Here is a 19,422-nt window from a genome sequence, read left to right on the forward strand (position 1 = left end):
CTAAGATGAATGGAAAATGTAGAATCAATTTTTTGTAAACCACATTAGGTAGGTAAGTCACCTAGGAACATATGTTGTTCAATAATACGTATACTACTTATTACTTGGATATTTTTATTCAAAATGTAGTAAAGCTAATGCTTAGTGTTGCTAGTTATTATAAATACAGGCGATCACTCAGTAGGTAACATACAAAAGCTCGTCATGGATTGTTTGGACATTTAGAGAATAGGGAAGAGGATATAAAGTATAAATAAATAGTGCACATATATATACAAGCAAGATCAGTAAAGCCATTTCAAGTACGTGGGCGCACTTGTATCACACAAAGCTGCTGCTGGGCTCGTCGAGGTATGCACACCGCGAGCCTGCCTCCTCCAGAGACTTTCGTCCCAGATCCAGTGGTATTTTGCTCGCAAACCTTCCAGGTTTGGAGGCTTCTTTGGGTGATGTTGGCACCTGTTTGCTGGGGGAGAACTTGTTGCAATAGTTGCCCGTCGGCTGAGCCACGCCCCAATTGGAAGGCTTGATGGGCAGCACCTTTGGCTTGGGCGGCAGCGGTGGCGGCGCTTTTGCGAATTCCGTTTGATCCTGCGTCGCGGCAGGCAAGTCAGTCTCTGGCTCCTGGTCCACCTTCATGGGCGAAACCGGCTGTTGGCTACGTGTGATGGAGAGACGTGGCGCCGGCTGTGGAATTTCCGTGGGAGTGGCGGGTACCTTGCTCACGGGACTCAAGCTGGCGCGCACCTTGCGCAGCTTGGATACAGCTGCGCTGAGATTCTCCTTGTTTTTCAGGAAATCAGGCAAGTCGAAGTTAATTTCGGTGCCACGCTGATCCTCCAGTCGTGCCAGCTGTGCTCGCTTTAGGCCCTCGAGTAGTTCATCTGCAAATTGGATAAGTAATTAAGTTAGTTTGGCCGTCTTTGGGGGAGGCACGTCAAGGCTACCCACCTTGGTGCTCGGCTACTCGCTCCGTCACCTGCAGCTTCACACCCGCTTTTAGCTTGGCTATAATTGGCTTCTTGGGATCCGCGACTGCTTGAGTCGTCGCTGCCTCCTCGGATTGTTGGCTGCTGCTAGTGGACTTCTTCTTGAGCTTGGGCAGCTTGCTAGCCGGAATGTTGCCGACATCGCGCTGCTGACGCCGCATACGTTCAAAGAGCGATGATGTCTCCGAGGGCGCCTCGTGGGACTTCATGGAGCACAGATCGACGGGCCGCGACTTCTCGCTGGCCGCTGCATCAGCCTTGCTGGCCAGCAGCTCGTTGAACACCTTGTTCGTTAGCTCATCCAACTGACCCTGCGGCAGTGGCTTCATAGGTTTGCTTTGCTTCGGCGGCATGCTACTGCCGCCGCCTACCTGAAAATCCGAATCCAGCATCACGATGCGCAGTCGCTGGCCATCGGCCATGGTAACCGGCTGATTGAGGTCGATTGGCGCTTGAGTATCCCTCATGATCACCCGCACCTGCTCCATCTTGTAGTTGTACTTGCTGAGTATTGGTCGGATCACCTCGTGCAGTTGCTTCTTAGGTTTACTCTTCACCGAGATCACCTTCGGATCGGGCAGGTCCAGCTTGAAAGCCACACGGCGCTCGATAACCACCTCCTTACCGGCCAGGATTTGCGATGGCTGCTGCACATCGATCGACTTGGTGCTGCCCTGGAACACTATGTCATAGTAGGGGTACACAAGGTTCCTCTTTTCGAGCAATCGTTCGACCAGTTCTCCCACTGTTTCTCCAGGTCTTGTCTGCACTATGGTGGTGGCTCCATCGGTGAGGATCACCCGGCACAACGAATACACGCTCTCGGTACTGGCTCCTTGTCCGACAGTGCCTGTGCCCGCATCAAAGGAGGACAAAGATGACCTAGAGCTGTGCAGATCACTCAAGGAATTCTGTCCGCAGACAAGCTTGAGTGACGCACTGGTGAGCGGGGCAGGTTGTGGTACTGGTGGCGCCGGCATCAGCGCGTTCTGCAGGTCAGCCATTATCTCGGTGCCATCGCGGGACTTACTCCGCGACTTTCGGTGCCAGGGAAGCAGACTTTTTCGTCTTCTATCCTCAGCATTGCTAGCCGATTTTTTGAGCTGTTGGATTATAAGTTCGTCTTAGTAAGGAATGGAGTTCTGCATGCTTGAATTACTCACCTTGGAGAAGGCACCTAAGTGAAAATTTGTCTTCAGCAGCTCGTCCAGATCCAATCCGCTGTAAGGCAGTGGCTGGTTCTTCTGCTCCGCCTCCACGCAGCTTTTGTACAAGTCCGAACGAATGAAACGCTGATAGCTATCAAACTTCATCAGGTTGAAAATCTGCTTCTGTGCCGGCGCAAAGATGTCCGGAGCGGCTCCGGCCAGCTTCTCCTCCGTAAGGCTGCGTGCCTGCGAGTCCACGTTGACGGGATCACTGCTGCTGTTGGCCAAATGTTTGCCAAAGATCTCGCGGGCCTGAGCCACTCGATCCGCCTCAGATTCCAGCAGACGATAACGTTCGCAGGCGGTCCAAAAGTAGATGTTTTCCGCGGAGAACTCCTTCTTGAGAAACTCCGAGAACGTCTGCATGCCGGCGGCATCCTGCAGCATCCGTTCAAAGGAGCCGGCCCAACTGCTGGGACAGCCGTGGTCTTGGGCCGCATCCTCTGCAGCAACGGACGCCGTAATGGCGGAGGGCGGTGCAGGCGTGGTCAGTACTTTGGGCACCTGCAGCAGACTGAGCTGGTGCTGGCTGCGCGACGACTTCAGATCCGAGTTCAGCATTAGCGTCTTGATGTACATATCGTTGTCGGAGGCATTCATCGAGGCAGTGCGTCTCACGGGCGACGACTGTCCTAGTTGCTGCTGCTCTTTGGCCACCTTGTCGAAGCGGGGCGTGCGGAAGGAAGACTGTCCCCAGGCTCGGAGGAAGGGCGAGGCATTGGCGGGCAGAGCGCGGCTCTGAAAGAGTCACAAAAAGATAAGGCATTATAGCGATGTGTAATGATAGACTTAAACTGAAACAAACTAGACTTTTGTTTGTTTATTAGATGAAATGTGGGCAGTCTGTGGAGTTGTGTAAAATGAAGATAGCAAATAGTATATTCATGCAACCCTTTAGTTTTCAATTCAACTTGTAGCAAGGAAGTACAAAGAAGACATCGATTCATGGCCCATTCACAAGTACAAATTGCGGGCATCCAGAGGAGACTGTCATTATCATGGTCAGACGGGCACGATAAACTTTTGAACTCCTCAAATCAACTCATAAATTTGTTTGTGTGACGCATCGTGTTGCTGGTGCCCCTCCGAAAACTATCTTTTCCAATTGTATGTTAAGAAATTCTGGAGTGGTTCCATGCGAGTTGCTTCGAGTCGGGTTACCCCCTATGCTGCTGCTGCTGCTGATGATGATGATGATGGTGGTATGGTGCCCATTCCATCTACTTACTGCACTTGGAGCGCTACGATAATCGCTGCTCAAGCAGACAGACCGGGAATATCTAGTCGCCGCATAGTGGTCATTGTATTTGTGCATTTCCCACCGACTTTTCGTTTAACGACAGCTTTTGTGCGCCATCCCCTTATGGCGAGAGATTAATGAATTCCACTCCTTAACCCATCATTCTATTCAGATCTCGAGTTTCGCAGAAACCATAACTCACTCCCAGCTAAACTCAAAAAAGATACATACAACGCAACATTTGTTTTGTCGACTAACGCTGATTGTTAAAGATAAAAGAGAAATTTTCAACATTTCCGGTTGGTTTCAATTTTGCTCTCTCACAGTTCGATCTTAAGAGGGGAAAAGCAATTGTTGTTCATTTTTGTTCATTAATAGAAACCAATTTGTATCGAGCTGGGCAGGCTCGTTTATACAATTTGTAAATTGGTTCGACACACGCTACCAATTGTGCAGATTGAGATGAAATGGCTTTTGTGTTGTCAAGGGAAAAACTTCTATCAATATTCTTACGTATATTTTTAAAAATACTATCGTATATCGTGCAATAAAGTGCAATTTCATCATATCAAGAAACAATTCTAGTGACGCCATAACTCATAAATGTATATGTATACAGAATGCAGAAAAGATAGGGCTTTATCGCTCTGGTAAAAAGGCGAATCAAACAAAGTATATGGGTCAAAACTCGAAAAACAGCACTTAAAACTACTTAAGCTGCACTTGAGTTTGATTTTGTTTTTTGATTTTTTTTTTTCTTGAAATAGGGCCTGAAATTCGAGAAAACAAGCTGTCAGATTCATATTCAGCGGGCAAAAGCTCAGAGAGGAGCATAAATCAACGCTGATTGCCAAACAATAGGAGACTACTAAAAGGGGGCTGATGGGTGTGTAGAGGCTTTGACGTCGCTAAGTAGGAAGTGAGCAATTTGCCAAGGAAAACAATTAAAATAAATAAACGACGGCTAATTCACAGATTGTCGACTTTGAGCTGAAAAATGGGAAATCGAATGGAAACAAAGACGAGGCAACCGAATTTAGCAACAGTGATTCGTGCAAGAATGGGCCGCAATTAGTGGTTGGACCCACTAAGATATCCCACAGTAAATATACAAAATACACCGAAAGAAACACGAAACAAAACTTGCAATCTCCGTTCCGTTCCATTCACTGGTAAAAAAAAGGGAATGCGGACCGGAGCATATTGCTCCGCTTCAGTGGACACTGACTTGGACATTTTCCGGTGCCGCCATGGTGGGTACGTTCACATCCACATTCCCATTTACATGGCCATCCCTCTCGCGGGCTGTCTCCACATATTAAACTCATCATTGCACACTGAGAGAATTTTGCAATCAATGTAATTACTCTTTACTCTAATTTAAATAAAACCATTGATTGCTTTCCTATAATTAATACGCTTTGCAAGACATTACAGCGGCATAATAATTATACAAATGCCTGCAATTTTCTCGCAGTGCACTTATAGACTCGGTTCAACTCTCCAGCTTGGCTTCATCTTTATATCGCTCTCTCGAAAAACGAGTGCCAAGTCATTGAGCTGAGTTTGCATTTCAACGGCTGAAGACAAACAAAGTCCCACGAGTGAATTATCCGCAATGGCTTTCGGCTCGGGTTACCACTCCTCGTTGGTGGCTGGCCACAATATAATTTCTCTATACATACGCACACCCGGTCCCATTCGCGATCCCCAGCTCTGCAACAACCTGTCGCCTTCTGGGGTGGCACTTAATTAGCAGGGCGTCGGTAATTGGAGTCTGGAGAGCCGTTGGTTCGATCAACCGCAATGGTCTGGTGGACATGATGGAAAATTGAGATCCATCGAAGGGTTTCTTTGGGGCCTAAAGCCATACCGTCGTTCGTAATCTCGGAATTACAGACACTGGAGAATATCACGTAGTCTCGTTCGGAGAACCCACACTCGTTGTATGTGGCACCCACCAGATGTTTCAAGCAAATATCACGCATATCGGTTCATTGGAAATACTATTCGGGCGATAATAAACAGGGCGGGCAAATAAGTTATCACGTATGACGAACTGGGTTTTGGGGGTCCCTTTGAAGAAATCAAATATTTAATGGTGTCTACAACTTCCCCGAAGTGTGCCAGAAATTCTGGGAATTTATGACAAATCATAAGTATTACTTGTATGCATACAGCTGCGGTCAAATTAATGGCCCATCCAGATGTCATCAATAAATAGCATGAATGTACGAATTTATGCGGTATCTTTTAAAATATCATGGAAATATCTTATTTATTGAGAAACTAATTGCTAAATGAACTACACTTTGAACTTTTATGAATGGATGCCATAACTTGCCTCATCTGTTCTCTAAATTGTTATAAGGAAATTGTAAATACTTATCCAAATTAGTCTTAATATGAATACAAAGAGGTAAAGTGGTAATATATTTATGAACCCTATTGTATTCGTTAGTGTACTCCACACTCCCTATAAAGGCAACAATGAAAACGAATCTTATCTGGCGAAAGGCCTGCGTTTCAAAATAAAGCGAAGAGGGCGGATTGGGGGTGGCTCATGCGGAGAAAGAGGGGGAGATAGGAAAAGAGATAGAGACAGCGAGACTCGTTAGAATTGCAAATGATCAACTAACCATAGGCGTTGATAAACCAGAACGAACCTTCGGATTCTCTGGATTTCTTATGCTATGGCGGCTTTACGACTGAATTTCTTCAAAAATTTTGCGGTATTCCAGGTGACAAGGTGTGTGTGCTGTTGTGAGTGCGTGGGCAATACAATGGCAGAAAGCCAAAACGTGACGCTTTTGTCAATTGTCTTTTTCTACACTTTCGCACTGGAATTCACAACGCGGCACTGCACTGCACTCTTTGGACTTTATGTAATTGCTTTATTTCACTTGGAAGTACTTGTTTTTTTCGGAAAAATGGAAGCCGCGCCGTGAGCCGCGAACCCGTCGATTCAAACGCAAAAGTATCTGTGAAGTTGTCGAGGTTTAACTGGCAGCAATGTTAAGTTTCGAGATTGCAGCAACAGCAATGTTAAGAGCTGAATGTTAAGGAGAGTGCAGAGAGAGAGAGACTGAGTGATAGAGAAAATATTATTAATTAATATTAACTACCTGGATCGATAGGAAGATATGTATAATTTTAATTACAATTAATGCACAGAAAAGATACTGCTAAGATAAAATTGCAAATCTTATATTTTAAATATCTTTTCAGCGGGAGAGAGAGAGAGCGCCAAAGAGAGTGATCTTTTGAACAGCTGCTTTAACAGTTTAGGGGAGGCAACAAAAACTGGATTTCGAAATTCGAATTCAACTGAGCGAGTGTGAGTATGTGTGCTTGTGCGCTGCTTACTCATTTTCAATGGGAATGAGAATGCCTTTTGTTGTTTCTTTTTCTTTTTTTGGTGGCTGCTTCGTACGTTGCTCTTTGTTGTTAGTATTGTTATTGCTTTTGCCTATTTGCCTGACACCGGCTGCTGGAAATTGCTTTTGTTGTTTGCTTTGCTGCTTATGAATGAATCGCACACGACATACATACAAATACAAGTTTGCACAGCTTGTTGTGGGTGTGCTCGCTCTCTGTCTGTCTCTCTCGCACGCCCCAAGTGACGCACATTTTTGTTGATTTTCCTTAATTAAATGTGGCTTTTTTAGCATTTTGGCCAATTAATTAAGTTGCTTAGCGCATTTTGGACGCATTTTACACGGCGTATATGTAATGCCCATTTAAGTATGCAATGCTTAATGAGGCAACCACATTTGTAGTTTTGCGAAAAACATGCCGACGAGTAAATAAATTGCTCTAAAAATAGCCAAAACACGCTGGCAAATAAATTAAGCGATCCGATCCCACCCCTTCCACCTTTCCATCCTTCCAGTGGTCTAAACAAAGAGAGCCCCAGACAACAATTGGAATGCGGGCGGCGCTGCTTTGTTCTTGTGCATTTGGTTGATAAATTAAGCAATTTGCTGATATACAAAAGTGATGATCAGCGAAGGAGGTGAGGAGGGCTGCGGAGCCGAAAAAGAACGCGTGGAAGTCGACCCCCCATCAGCGTAAAATTTCCAGATCATGTGAGCCCTGGAAAATTATTTTATTTTTCCTTTTCGACGCGTGTGCAGCATTTTTTGTCTATAATTTCACAGTTATTTAAGATTTGTTTAGCTAATGGCCAGTGTGCAAAAAAATAAAGGGAACTATAATTTTCCGCATTTTATGCACTTCGCTCTGGTTTCCATCTGCGTTTTTGTGCGTGAATGAGCCAATTCCAGCCAATCCCATCTGTTCCGTTCCCAAATCCGCAATTGCAACAACGAGCATCGTTTTACATTTGTGAATTACAGTGGAGCTTCTAAAGGAACATTTTTCAATTTTATAGAAATTGATATTCATTTAAATTTTCAAAGAAACTAAATGAATTTTGTGAATAGGTTTGTATACACCGAATATAATAATTAAAGTACTGGAAAGTAAGTTTATGTCTTTTTCCATTTTCAATTGATTCAAATTTTCCAGTTACGGTAGGTTCGCCTGTATCACATTTTTGAACAATTGTGCACATTAAATTAAATATCCGGCATGCTGCTTGTTTTTCCTGCTTCTTTTTGTTTGCGTTAATTTTATGGAAGATAATGCGGGTCATATGCGTTCTGTTCAGAAAACTCCAGGCGGAAGATACATATACAATATGTATTTAAAAGTTAAGTACAGGAATCGTACGGATATGTGGATGGAATTTTTACAATGCCCAGCAGACGGCGATTAACGACTTTTATGCGTACGAAAGTGTGGGCAATGCGATGGGAATATTTACTTAATTTCTTTATTGATCAATGGAAATGGTTAATATCGGCGTGGGCTATTTCCCCACTTGGCAACCGAGGAACCAAGTGATGACCCATGAGCACCATTGAAAAGTGAAATGCGGCACGCGACGCCCATGCAAATGTGATAATTAGAAAGTCATTATGGCTGGCAATCGTTGGCCCGATTTGGAATTAGATGGTGACATCTTCGCTTGAGGTGACACATTGCATACACATGGGAAAAGTACTTCCTGAAGAGGAAATCTAGGCAGTAAACGTGAATCTAATCATTTCAAACCACGAACAATTAAGATTATTAGCTCGTTTATAAAAAATTATCCAACGAACTAAAATATAAAATCGCATCTACACATCTACTGATTCTACGTCTTGAATTATCTTCCTTATTTCCAACCCTGAATCTGCGCAGAATTTAATGCTGATCGATTTGTGGCATTACAAACAACTTATTTATATGGGCCAATAAACTATTACTAAATGGCGTAATCCAAATTGGCGTACATCTAGAATGCAACGCAGGGTAAACACCACAAAGCTGATGGGTTCAAAGATCATTCGGGGATCACTCTTTGGCTGGGGGGATTCGCTGGAAGCCAGGTGCCGCCATACGGACAACCATCAACGGATTTTACGGACACGCATTAATGGCCATTGATTGACGACGACTCGGGCGTAAATAAACAGCTTCCAGTGAAAAAATTATGAAGAGTTTTTGGCGTAAACAACTTTGGAACTAAAATCATATCGGAACGGAATCGAATTGAAACGAGGCGAATCACATTGGCGCCAGCTGCAGAAGTACACTCAACAAAAATAATAGGATTTTCGTGAAATAAAAATGTATTTTAATTTTCATTTTAAATAGGTATTCTAAAATCGTTTAAATTTGACACCATTTTTGTTCTTATCGATATTGAAAATGTATAAATTGCTATAAAGTTGCCATTTTTGAATATATTTTATATCTAAACTTAAGTGTAGTAAAATAGGCATTCAAGATTATTTTTATCTTATCTATTCAGTCTTGACCTACTACTTGAATTGCAGTCTTATTATTGACGCTTAAAATAATAGATTTGAATAATTTCGTAAATATTGTTGAGTGTACTCCCAGGCGATTAATCCCACTTGGGTTGTGAATGGAATCTAGAAGTGACTCACTCGCATGACGTTGGTGGTGTCGCGCAGCGGAGGCGGCTTGCTGAAGTCCATCTGCTGCACTGCATCCGGATCGCTGAGGGATCTGCGCAGCGTGGTCACCGATGCGCGTTTGGAGTGAAAGGAGCCGCGCAGGAAGCGAGCAAACTCGCAGGCGGCATTCTTTCCCACCCGACAAACTGCCCGTGGGGGCGTGACCTTGAAGCTGGGCAGGAGTGGAGCGTGCATCTCGAAGGAGGAGTCCGGGGAGAGATTGCGGCTATTGGAGCTGCCGCCCGACTGCGAGGTGAGATTGGAGCTGGCCGAGCTGATGCCGTCGTCGTGCTCCTCCTCGTCGTCGGAGCTGGTGGGTACTTCTCCGCCAGATGCAGCCAGTGGACTACAGCCCAGTTGCTCCTCCACCCGATCCCTGGTCACTCTGATCAGCACTGGGGAATCGGCGCGGTTATCCTCCACCTCAGGCTCACTGAGTTTCCGGCTGGCACTCCGTCTTTTGGTGGCCGAACTGAAGAACTGCAGCACGCGGGAGGCACTGCGGCAACTGCGGCGTTCCGCCTGGACACGTGCCATGGCCATGGGTGGTGGCATCAGGTCCTCTGCCTCTGCGCATTTCCTGGGCAATGGATTCACCAACGCTTGCTCCTCCTGCACGGTCTCCGGTGGCATTGTTATTTGCGGTGAGGCACTGCGTCTGCCACTGGCACTTTGATAGAACTCCTTGGCCTTGCGGCATATGTACGGTGAGCTTATCTTGGACTTGACCTTCGGTGTGCTGGCCTGTCGCTCCTCGAAGTCCTGCACAAACCGAGTCAACTGTTCGCGATCCAGCTCCGTGAGGCAGCGATGGCGGACATGTTTGGGCGTGGAACCGGCCGAGGATCCAGGATGAATCCTCTTGATCTCGAAGCTGCTGTCAAAGGTGCCGGAATCATTTAGTTGGCTCAGCGACTGGACAAACCGCTCCACCATGCTGGCGATGCTATCCTGGTTCCTTGCGATGGGTATTCTGGATCCACTGCCTCGAGTGGTATTTGTATTGTTCATGACGCGCACTTGCCTAAATGGGTGCAATTCAATTTGATTATTACTAGCACTTTAAAAGCTTGTGGCAATTAAAACGCAAAGTTTTTCTTTTTGTGGTTGGGGGTAGGGAGATGGTACTCCCAAATGGTTTCGATTTTAGCCACGTTCACGCTGCTCGACTGTTCGCGTACGACTGAATTTCCCCGGCCAACTGGCCAGCCGCCAAAGGTAAACTTTTCACGCAAGTGGGGAAAAGCTATGCAAATTTCGAGAACGTATGTACGTATCTCTCTGGGACGCCTGCGCCCTCGAGACGGACTACAGACATGCGACTTCTTCAAATGTTGAGTAAGCACTTTTCTTATGGACTCTCCACGCTGTTTGCTGCTTTCTTCAGACGTGCGATTCGCATGTGGAATACCTAAAAACTGACGGAAATTGTCACTGGTCGATGTATGTATCTGGCTGTGAATCCAGTGGATCCAGTAGTGGTGGGTGCGTCACCCATGTTGGCCCATAAAGAGATGCCAGTGGGTTTACGCAATCGAAGAGTGTGCGTTTATATAGACTATACTTCGAACCTTATAATCCAAACAAAAGTTATAAAGAAAGAAAAATGTTTTTTTTTTTATGTTTATAGCCCGAATATATAGAACACAACTTATGTGGCGCCACAAAGAGCACTCTTTACGTGCCTTCCTCTATCAGGCATCTGGCGATACTAACCTGACTAAAGTCAACAACAAGCCTCCTTATCAATATTCGGGTATCAAAATAGCTTCGAAATTCCCGTGTAAACAGCAGAAAGAAAAGTGTGACTGCGCAATATGAGCCAAGAACTTAATAGCTCTGACCCAAATGGCTAAAAAAAATTATATGTATCAGCGAAGACACACGAGAATCGTCGTGACCACTCATGGGCACTCTAATCTTTAGAAGTTCCTGAGGGAGCACTTCAATTCCAGTTTCCAATGGAATCCAGACCATTAATAAATGGAAATAAGGTGTTCCTAGAACTTTCAAGCTGTCGCATGCAAGTGAATTTCGATTGGTAAAGCAATTTATACATATTTTCATGAATGAATAAGTTTCTAATCTTGATTTGTTCTGCATCGCCTGACTTGGAAAGCCATCATATGTTCTATAGAAAAATAACGCGTGACTAAGTGAATTCGAATGGATTTCCAGTGACGACAATAGATCAAAGTGATTTCGCGTACTGCGTCTCATTGTTCTCCCCACGGAATGTGACATCATTTGGAGCTGAGAGCGGAATACTTCGCCATGGTGAAAAGTGATTATAGTGATCGCCTTTTGGCGAAATTTCGGGGAAATTCCGCAGGAATCACGGGCTGTGTAATAAATCTGCAAAGCTGTCTGGGGCTATTCCATTGAATAGGTCAGAATCGGAATATTGGCCCCCATCTGACTATATTTTTTTTTTTGTATTTTTTGGCATTTAAGTGGAAGCAGAAGGCAGGCGGAGATCTGTTTGATTTTTCACTACTCGTATTCGATTTATAAGTGGAATCATTTTTGGCGTGAATTACCCTGTGCGTTTACACCGAAGGCAAATAAATAAGGAATTCGTGGGCGATGAATTTGCGATGAACAGTCGAGCGGCAGGCGATTAATTCTGAATAAAACTTTGCGTTTTTTTTATTATTGCACACTTTGGTATTTGGATAATTTAATTTTCCATTATATTTTCGGTTACTTGTTCTTGAAGTGTTCGTAGAAAAGTTTATTAAAACATTAACGCACACCCACTGGCTATTAATTGTGGAAAAATGTCTTGGGGGAAATACCACGCACAATCATAATTTGAAGTCGCTAGCGATTTGCGCGCGTTTCGTAGGCGGCTTAATGGTTTCTATGCGGTTTTTAGCTATGACGTCGATTGGGGATTTCATTTGTTTGATTACATTGCACACATATCAAGGCAATAAAATGGAATGTTTTCTAGCAGTGGAATTCGCAGAGATTATGAATCACAGAAAATATTTCCATTTCTTTTTTTTTTCATTTGTTTTCTATTTTGGGGGCCAAAAACACACAGAAAACAGGCCACAAACAAAAGTTCAATTGACTGGCTGTTATTATTTATCCAGCCAATATTTGATGCCAGTGCGAGATTTTATTTTTGGCTGGCGATGAATGATTTATCAATAGGTTTTCGGGTCCAAGGTAATTAACAGATATTTCTTTTAAGTCTTTCATATTTAAAAAAAATGTATTAAGTGATTAATAAAGTAGGAATTTCCGGTTGTCTGTTTTTATAAGTTATCAAATGCTGTTTACTTCGACGTACACTTTGTTATTGTGGATGCCAGTTAATTGGCCCAGTTTACAATGTAACTTTAAACTTATTGACTCTTTTAATTTGAGTTTTGGTTTCCACTTTGTAACCAAATAAATGCGTTGTGATCGAATGAACTGCGCTCGTTGACTGACTCAGGGTTTCTGAACGATATGCGACGTTTAGGTCGCTGTTAACCTGGCTCAAATGCGAAAGCAACAACAACATGTTGCCCATGGCAGTAAGCAGGTGAAACAGCAACAACGCAGCTGTTCGAACGCCGCCGAGGGAGCGAGCGAGAGAAAGAGAGCGCATGCGCGCGCGTTTTTTTTAAACGCGGGGCGGTTTACAAGCGGTTTCGTCCGCTTTCGCCGTTCTAGCTCTTTGTTGTTGCTACTGTTTTTGTTGTTGTTCTCTTGTCGATCGTTGGTTAGTCACATAAACCTGAGCACATAGTAACTACCAACATCGGGGTGGAAAATCGAGCGGCGGAGTCAGGTGTTTTCCACTTGCACTTGGCTAAATGCAATTTTATAGCGATTTTATACCCTGTAATTCGCATATTGATTGCACACATCATCCCCAAAGATGTGACTATGAAAACAAGTTATGGTGTAGAAGTTAGCAATGTCTAGCTTTGAGTCAGACTATGCTAAGAGCCTACTCTTAAAATTTGAACGATTAAAACTATTAAAACTAACTATTATAAAACTAAAAATCGTAAGCTTATAATTATAATAATTAAAGGTTTACGACGTCATAAAAGCCGATAGCGAATATTCCATGTCGAGTGGAAACGTTTCAGACTTATGACCAAAAAATGTATGGCTTTTTAAAACCATATTTATTGTTATGCCTGGTTTTTTATATATATATATATATCTGCTGCAATGAATATACTTAGCTACTTACACGCTTAAATGAGTTAAAACAATATAAAATTCCAAAATTCTTATAGAGGATACCAACTATTAGCTTTATTTTTTAAGAGATTTACAAGTAATAAGATCATTTAACCATTAAAGCCAGAACTCGTAGAGAGTATCTTTCGATTGCCTAGGGCCAGAACTTGGTTGCGTTTTTTCGGCCAACTGCTTTGGGTCAATTCAATTGGCAGGTTACGTGCCTGGAGCGCAAGGTGTTTATTAATAGCCGCAATTCGGCATTTTGCCATTTCTGACGTACTTCGGAACGCTCTTATTTTCGCTGCTATCAAAATATGCATTTTAAAAATAAACATTTTGTTTGTCATTTTCATTTCCATTTGTATGTTTGGCCTTTGGCATTTGGGATTGAGTGCCAGCCGCCAGTCAAGCTGATAAGACCAATAATCACATGCAAACAACTTTGGGTAATAATTTTCAGCGAAAATTACACGACTGACGTATCTGATAGATACATTTTGGCTATCTAGCTCGTAGGTTTTCCATTCCCACAGCCGTCAGCTGGCAAATACGTTATGAATTCGCTGGGCCTTGGTAATAGAACTCAAATTCAAAGGCCGAATCGTGGTTAATTGTGGCACAGAACTGAAATTACCCAGCTAAATAGTAACAAAATCAACCTGCCAGTTAGCCAAGAGTCAAGAGTTCACTTCCCATGACGATCCATCCAGGCCAGGAAGGAAGCAAAGTAACGTTCATTTAGCGGGTCACCCCGGTTCCTTTCCTTTTTCCCCCCTCTACATCCTATAGCACGAGGGTTGTTTTCTTTTGCACCTGTGACGGCATGTGCCACTCCACCTTTTTCGTAGGAAAACCACACGGCTTACCGCCAAAATGCCGTCAGACCAGAGTCAACCTGTTGGAACACCCGGCCAACTTAGATATATCCAGTGCCCGATTGCGTGTCTATATGGTTTAAAAATAAGTCACAAAAGTGCACTTGACATGCTTGCTCATTAGTCCCCAGCTGGCTATCGTTCCCTCGAAATCTTTCAAACACAACTCTTAGTTAGCTTAGAAATTACCGAAATTAAATTAATGTAATTTACGTCCATTAGCATTTCAAAAGTACACATCAATGTTTTATCAGTTAGAGAAATGATGGATGAGTTTACTAAGTGCTGCATCAACATTTTGATATAGACATGTGTGATTTGATTATCTAAGTGCTAATATTTGGATGTTTCAGATGCCAAACTTTATATGTATAATGTTCTTAATTTATGATAGTAGACAGTGCCCAATGTCTATTCAAACAGAGCACATGAATTCAAACACACACTCAAGGTAATATTAGTTACCACCTTACCAGGTGTCACAGATTTATGGAACGGCAAACAAAAAGAAGCACTGTTTGCTGATTGCGACCATGAGAAAAGAAATAGAGCATTCTATATATCAAAGGCGTAAGAACGTGCTGAAATGAGCAAACAAGCAGATTACTAATTCCAAACGACACATAGTGATTTGCTTTAGTCAGTTTTAGGGCGACTGGGAATAGAGAATTTCGTGATAAAAGGGGGTGAATCGTACAAACCTCTGCCTAATTACTGACTTGTGCACAATTAGAGTTAGATCCCACTGTATTTTTTTTGAGAAGGGGGCATCATCGATCAAGTGGGGGGCACCGATAAGTGTGAGATATATCCACAAATCACATATTGTCAGCTTACCTTCATCTCCTTCTCCTCGGAGTACAGGCCACAAACGAGTTCTCGAAATGACATTTTTGCATCGAGATGATGACTTTTGTTGTTTGCCTGTGCAAAACAATTGCACTTGCAATTTGTACACGTTGTTTCTTCCCTTTTTATTATTTTTGTTTTTTGTTCTTGCTTTATCGTAATGAGAATTTATTTATATTTATTTCAGTCACAACTGCTGACGAAGCTCCTTGAACTGGCGTTGAACTTTTTATGGAGCAACTTTTTCGCAGACGGTTATATTATTTATATTTCCATTTTAATATGTCCACATCATGTACTATGTATTTAGTGCAAAACAAATACACGAGGGAACAGCACTGCACAGCGAGACGAAAGTGAAACCGACGCAAACGGACGACCGAATCGCACAAAAACCGTACATAAAATCGCGTGTTGTCAAATCGAAAATCAAACTAAATTACGAATACCCGATGTGAATTCTGGGGAGGATTGGGTGGAGGGGGGCGATCGGAGGAGCGAAAAGGTCAATCGACGTCGACGCCATTAATTGCTTTAGATTGAATTAAGCTCGAAGCAGAGGAATCGAGGGCGGAGGCAGCCGCTCGGGATGGAGCTCCACTGGTGATCGGCTTCAGTCGTGACCTACGCCCATGACGTCATTGGGTTCGGAGCACTTTATTTTTAGCCTGCGATTTCCGCCCTTATCACCCATGACGCGCACGAATCCCCGAATCGCGATAATGCCGATCGGAGCTGCAGTGTAACGGCCTGGTCGTAAATAGTAACTAAAACCCGGCGAATCCGTACCCGAATCGTAGATAGCGGAACCGTGGCCACCTATTGCCAAAGCCCAAATGTGACTACCAAAACTCCAGGTAAGCGGACAAAGGAACGCCGATATATGGCCCACCAGACCACTAGAGAGAGAGAGCCCCTTATCTGGGGGCCCAGAGAGCAGGAGTGTGGGGCGATAAGCTCCGAGAACGCAGGTAATGTGGAGCGGCGTCCAGGTAAAAAGATTTCTGCCCGCGCACAGGAGCGGTTCACAAATGCCGAGGGTTCGATTTGATATAAAATGTGCTTATGTTTCTATTACAGGTATCCCAATCATTCCAAAAACTCATGATAAATGTAGAATAAAGAAAAGGATTTGTTCCACTTACCCCCAAATCAGGTTCACTGTTCGTAGCTTCTAAAAGGCAGTGGGAGGACGATGAGGCGGACATGCTCGTCCGATCCTTGTGCGATTTGTGCAGATTCTGCAGGCTGGCCCACGTGTCCATGGTCTGATCCATACATGCATCACCGACCGACGACTGCACGCTGTCGATGGCTTCGAAGCCCAGCGAATGCCGCGAGCCATGTTGACCAAAAACCTGAGCACTCAGCTTGTGCGGCGTGGTTGGCGTCTCCAGAGCCAGCGATCGGCGCATCTTGCGAGGCACACACGCTGGATGGGCAAATGTGTGGCCCTCATCGAGCGATGGAGCAGCCGAGTGCAGCGAGATGTCATCCATGGAGGCCACGGCAGCCAAAGTGCGCGGTGAATCGTCGACAAAAAGGTTAAGGACATCATCACAGGAGCGGGTGGATGTGAGATTCGTGGCGGGACTCTTTATCAGATTGAAGCTATCCAGGAGATTGGGTCGACGAAGCGAAGAGCTCGATGGCGGCGATCTTAGCAGGGCCGAATGATCGGGCATGGCCCGCACGGTCAGTCGGTTATCGGGGATACCCACTATGCCCAGTGGACGGGCAGGTGCTGGATAAGTTGGTGGTCCTACATGTGCCGCCGCCGCTGCTCCTGCTCCTGCAGCTAGGAAGTCTACCACCAGAATGCGATCCGAAATATTCGTACAATCGTTGTTGAAGCCAATGCCCGAATCCGAATTGGAGGTGGTGGTGGAGATCTCGCTGTGGTTCGATGGCTGCGGCGAGTGGGCAGCTGCTCCTGCTCCTCCAGCTGCGCCGGCTCCGGCAACCGCCTCATAGTCTGCCTGATGACTCCGACTTGCCGGCGGCAGAATTCGCATGGTATACATGCTCCGCACGAGATTCACCACATATTCCGAGTTGTTTGGGAACTCGAGACACAAATTCGAGATAGGATCCCGGGTGCACTGCAGGCGGAACTCGTGGGCCCGCTGCAAATGCTGTGCATGCTCAATCAGCTTGGTATCGATGACGAAGACATGGCAGCTGTGCGAGATACTGATGTGGCCAGCAGCTGCTCCGCTGCCAGCACTCGGCTCGTACTCCTCCTCGATCTGTGTGTTGTGCACGGCGCTAGTGACCAGACCAAAGAATCGATTCTCGCTCTCCGACGAGGAGCTCACGAAGTTCAACCTGGCCGAGGAGTAGGTGGCCAGCACTCCACCGCTGGAGCTCTGCAGGCTCAAGCTGTCCGGCGTGATGCACATCAGCACAATGGTGGGCTGTCGCTTCTCCTGTCTCAGTTTTCGAATGCAAGATCGAACTGTCTGCAGCTTGGAGCTGTGCGAAATCTGCTTGGGCATCTCGATGGTTCCCAGATAGCCAACAATAACACGGTACTCCAGTGCAGCACTGCCCACAGCTCGCACCATGGCACTTACATTGGCCACATCCGCTGCTTTGGATAGATTGGCTGTCAGAGGCGGATCCTCCAGAACGGGTTTTAACGTAGGGTGATCGGGTGATGACTTTGATTTGTGCGGTTCCACTGCCTCTGGTGGGTTTAGCTTCTTTTGTGGCGAGTTGCGCAGTCTGTGCAGTTTGGCTTTGTGGTGTAGAAACCTGGGCTTGTGCCTCAAACTGGCTGCCAGCAGTTGACCCCTCAGCGTGGCATGGGCATTCTCTTCATCCGAGCTATCGGAATAATAGTTCTCGGCGATCTGCATGCGAATGCTGCCAAAGGAATTGCCTATGAGCTGCACCACTGTTTCGTGTGGCAACTTGGAGACATTTAGACCGTTGACCGATATAAGGAAGTCACCGGAACGCAGGCCAGCTTGCTCGGCAGGTGAGCTGCTGATGATGCAAGACAGTCGGCACGGTTGCTGTCCGGAAATGGTGAAACCGAAGCCATTGTAACCACGTCGCACTTCCACGGTGCGGATGCCGTTGTAGTTGTAGTTGGGTCGCTTCTTGCGACGTCGCTGATGCTGCTGGCTGTTGGATCCCGAGGGAGTGGTGGAGGTGTTTATGGGGGCGGGCCCACTATTTGCAGCAGGTGATGCATCCTCTGCTGCAGCTGCTCCCGTTCCCACGGCTGTGGAGGCACTTGCTCCGGTTATGGGCAAAGGCGGATGATGGTGGTGCATGGCGCTCACTGTGTGGAGAAAACGGATGATGAAGAGAACAGGCCAATCTTAACCCACATCGGGACATTTGTACGCACCTTTCTCATGGATGGAAGCTGCAACCTGGATTTCTGGAAATGGAATGCGGTTTCTGTTGCGCCCCTTTTCGGATGATGCACCCTCTCGCTCGCACCTGTGCGTCGCCTATGCCAACTATGTAATCAATGGCACACACACATGCGCACCAATGGCCAGGCGTATTTTGTTGCGCTTTTCTAGGCCTCTATTTAGTTGATAACTAACTGTTCTTTGGGTGCTACCTCATGATCACACGGTTAATAACTCTGTTGTAACTTTATCAGGCATATTTATAACAATTAGTTTAAATCGGTAATTAAAATTGTGTCTACAAAGCGCAAGCGTAACTATGAATTAGAGATGGAACACACTAAGGTGTTTACTCGATACTATCGATAGTACATACCATTTGTGAGACATCGATAACTTTGCCACACCATATTTTTAGTTAGTACTGTTAAAGTTAGCAGAATGTCAACAGTTTTTAGCAAGCAGTTCTCGAGATAATTTGATTTCTTCAATTATTCAAGGCATTAAGCAATGATAGCAAAACGATATTTACACATTTGAACTAGATAAAAACAGGGCTGCCAGACTCACTGAAATCTATAAAGAAAGCGTTGCCAGATTTGGCTAAAGTTAGTTGCATAGCAACGAGCTTTTGTCACACACCTCTGTCGTCAGTTACTTTTCG

At 45.0% G+C, this 19,422-nt stretch overlaps 1 protein-coding gene across 7 annotated transcripts; it reads right to left on the reverse strand.

The window, feature by feature from the left end:
- Nucleotides 1-97: 97 nt before the first annotated feature.
- LOC6607467 (regulator of G-protein signaling loco) lies at nucleotides 98-19,061 on the reverse strand. 7 transcript variants are annotated; one of them, XM_032723701.1, is made up of 5 exons: nucleotides 18,749-19,055; nucleotides 16,533-18,679; nucleotides 2,153-2,935; nucleotides 952-2,092; nucleotides 98-884 (listed from the first exon to the last, which is right to left on the reverse strand). In XM_032723701.1, exons 2-5 carry the CDS (start codon nucleotides 18,669-18,671, stop codon nucleotides 322-324), a joined length of 4,626 nt encoding a protein of 1,541 aa, XP_032579592.1. In that variant the 5' UTR covers nucleotides 18,672-18,679; nucleotides 18,749-19,055; the 3' UTR covers nucleotides 98-321. The 7 variants fall into 7 exon arrangements, with proteins under 7 accessions (XP_032579592.1, XP_032579594.1, XP_032579595.1 ...); XM_032723703.1 differs by lacking the exons at nucleotides 16,533-18,679; nucleotides 18,749-19,055 and adding exons at nucleotides 9,440-10,493; nucleotides 12,771-12,888; XM_032723702.1 differs by having other exon boundaries at nucleotides 765-884; nucleotides 980-2,092; nucleotides 18,749-19,061.
- Between the last annotated feature and the right edge of the window lie 361 nt (nucleotides 19,062-19,422).

This window comes from Drosophila sechellia, chromosome 3R (assembly GCF_004382195.2).
Source record: "Drosophila sechellia strain sech25 chromosome 3R, ASM438219v1, whole genome shotgun sequence".
NCBI lineage: Eukaryota > Metazoa > Arthropoda > Insecta > Diptera > Drosophilidae > Drosophila > Drosophila sechellia.

Coding starts and splice junctions, on each gene's coding strand:
- LOC6607467 (XM_032723701.1), bottom strand. CDS start 18,671: ATGCACCACCATCATCCGCCTTTGCCCATAACCGGAGCAAGTGCCTCC. Junction 2,936..16,532: donor ACAGTGAACCTGATTTGGGG/GTAAGTGGAACA, acceptor TGACTCTTTCAG/AGCCGCGCTCTGCCCGCCAA. Junction 2,093..2,152: donor ACTTAGGTGCCTTCTCCAAG/GTGAGTAATTCA, acceptor ATAATCCAACAG/CTCAAAAAATCGGCTAGCAA.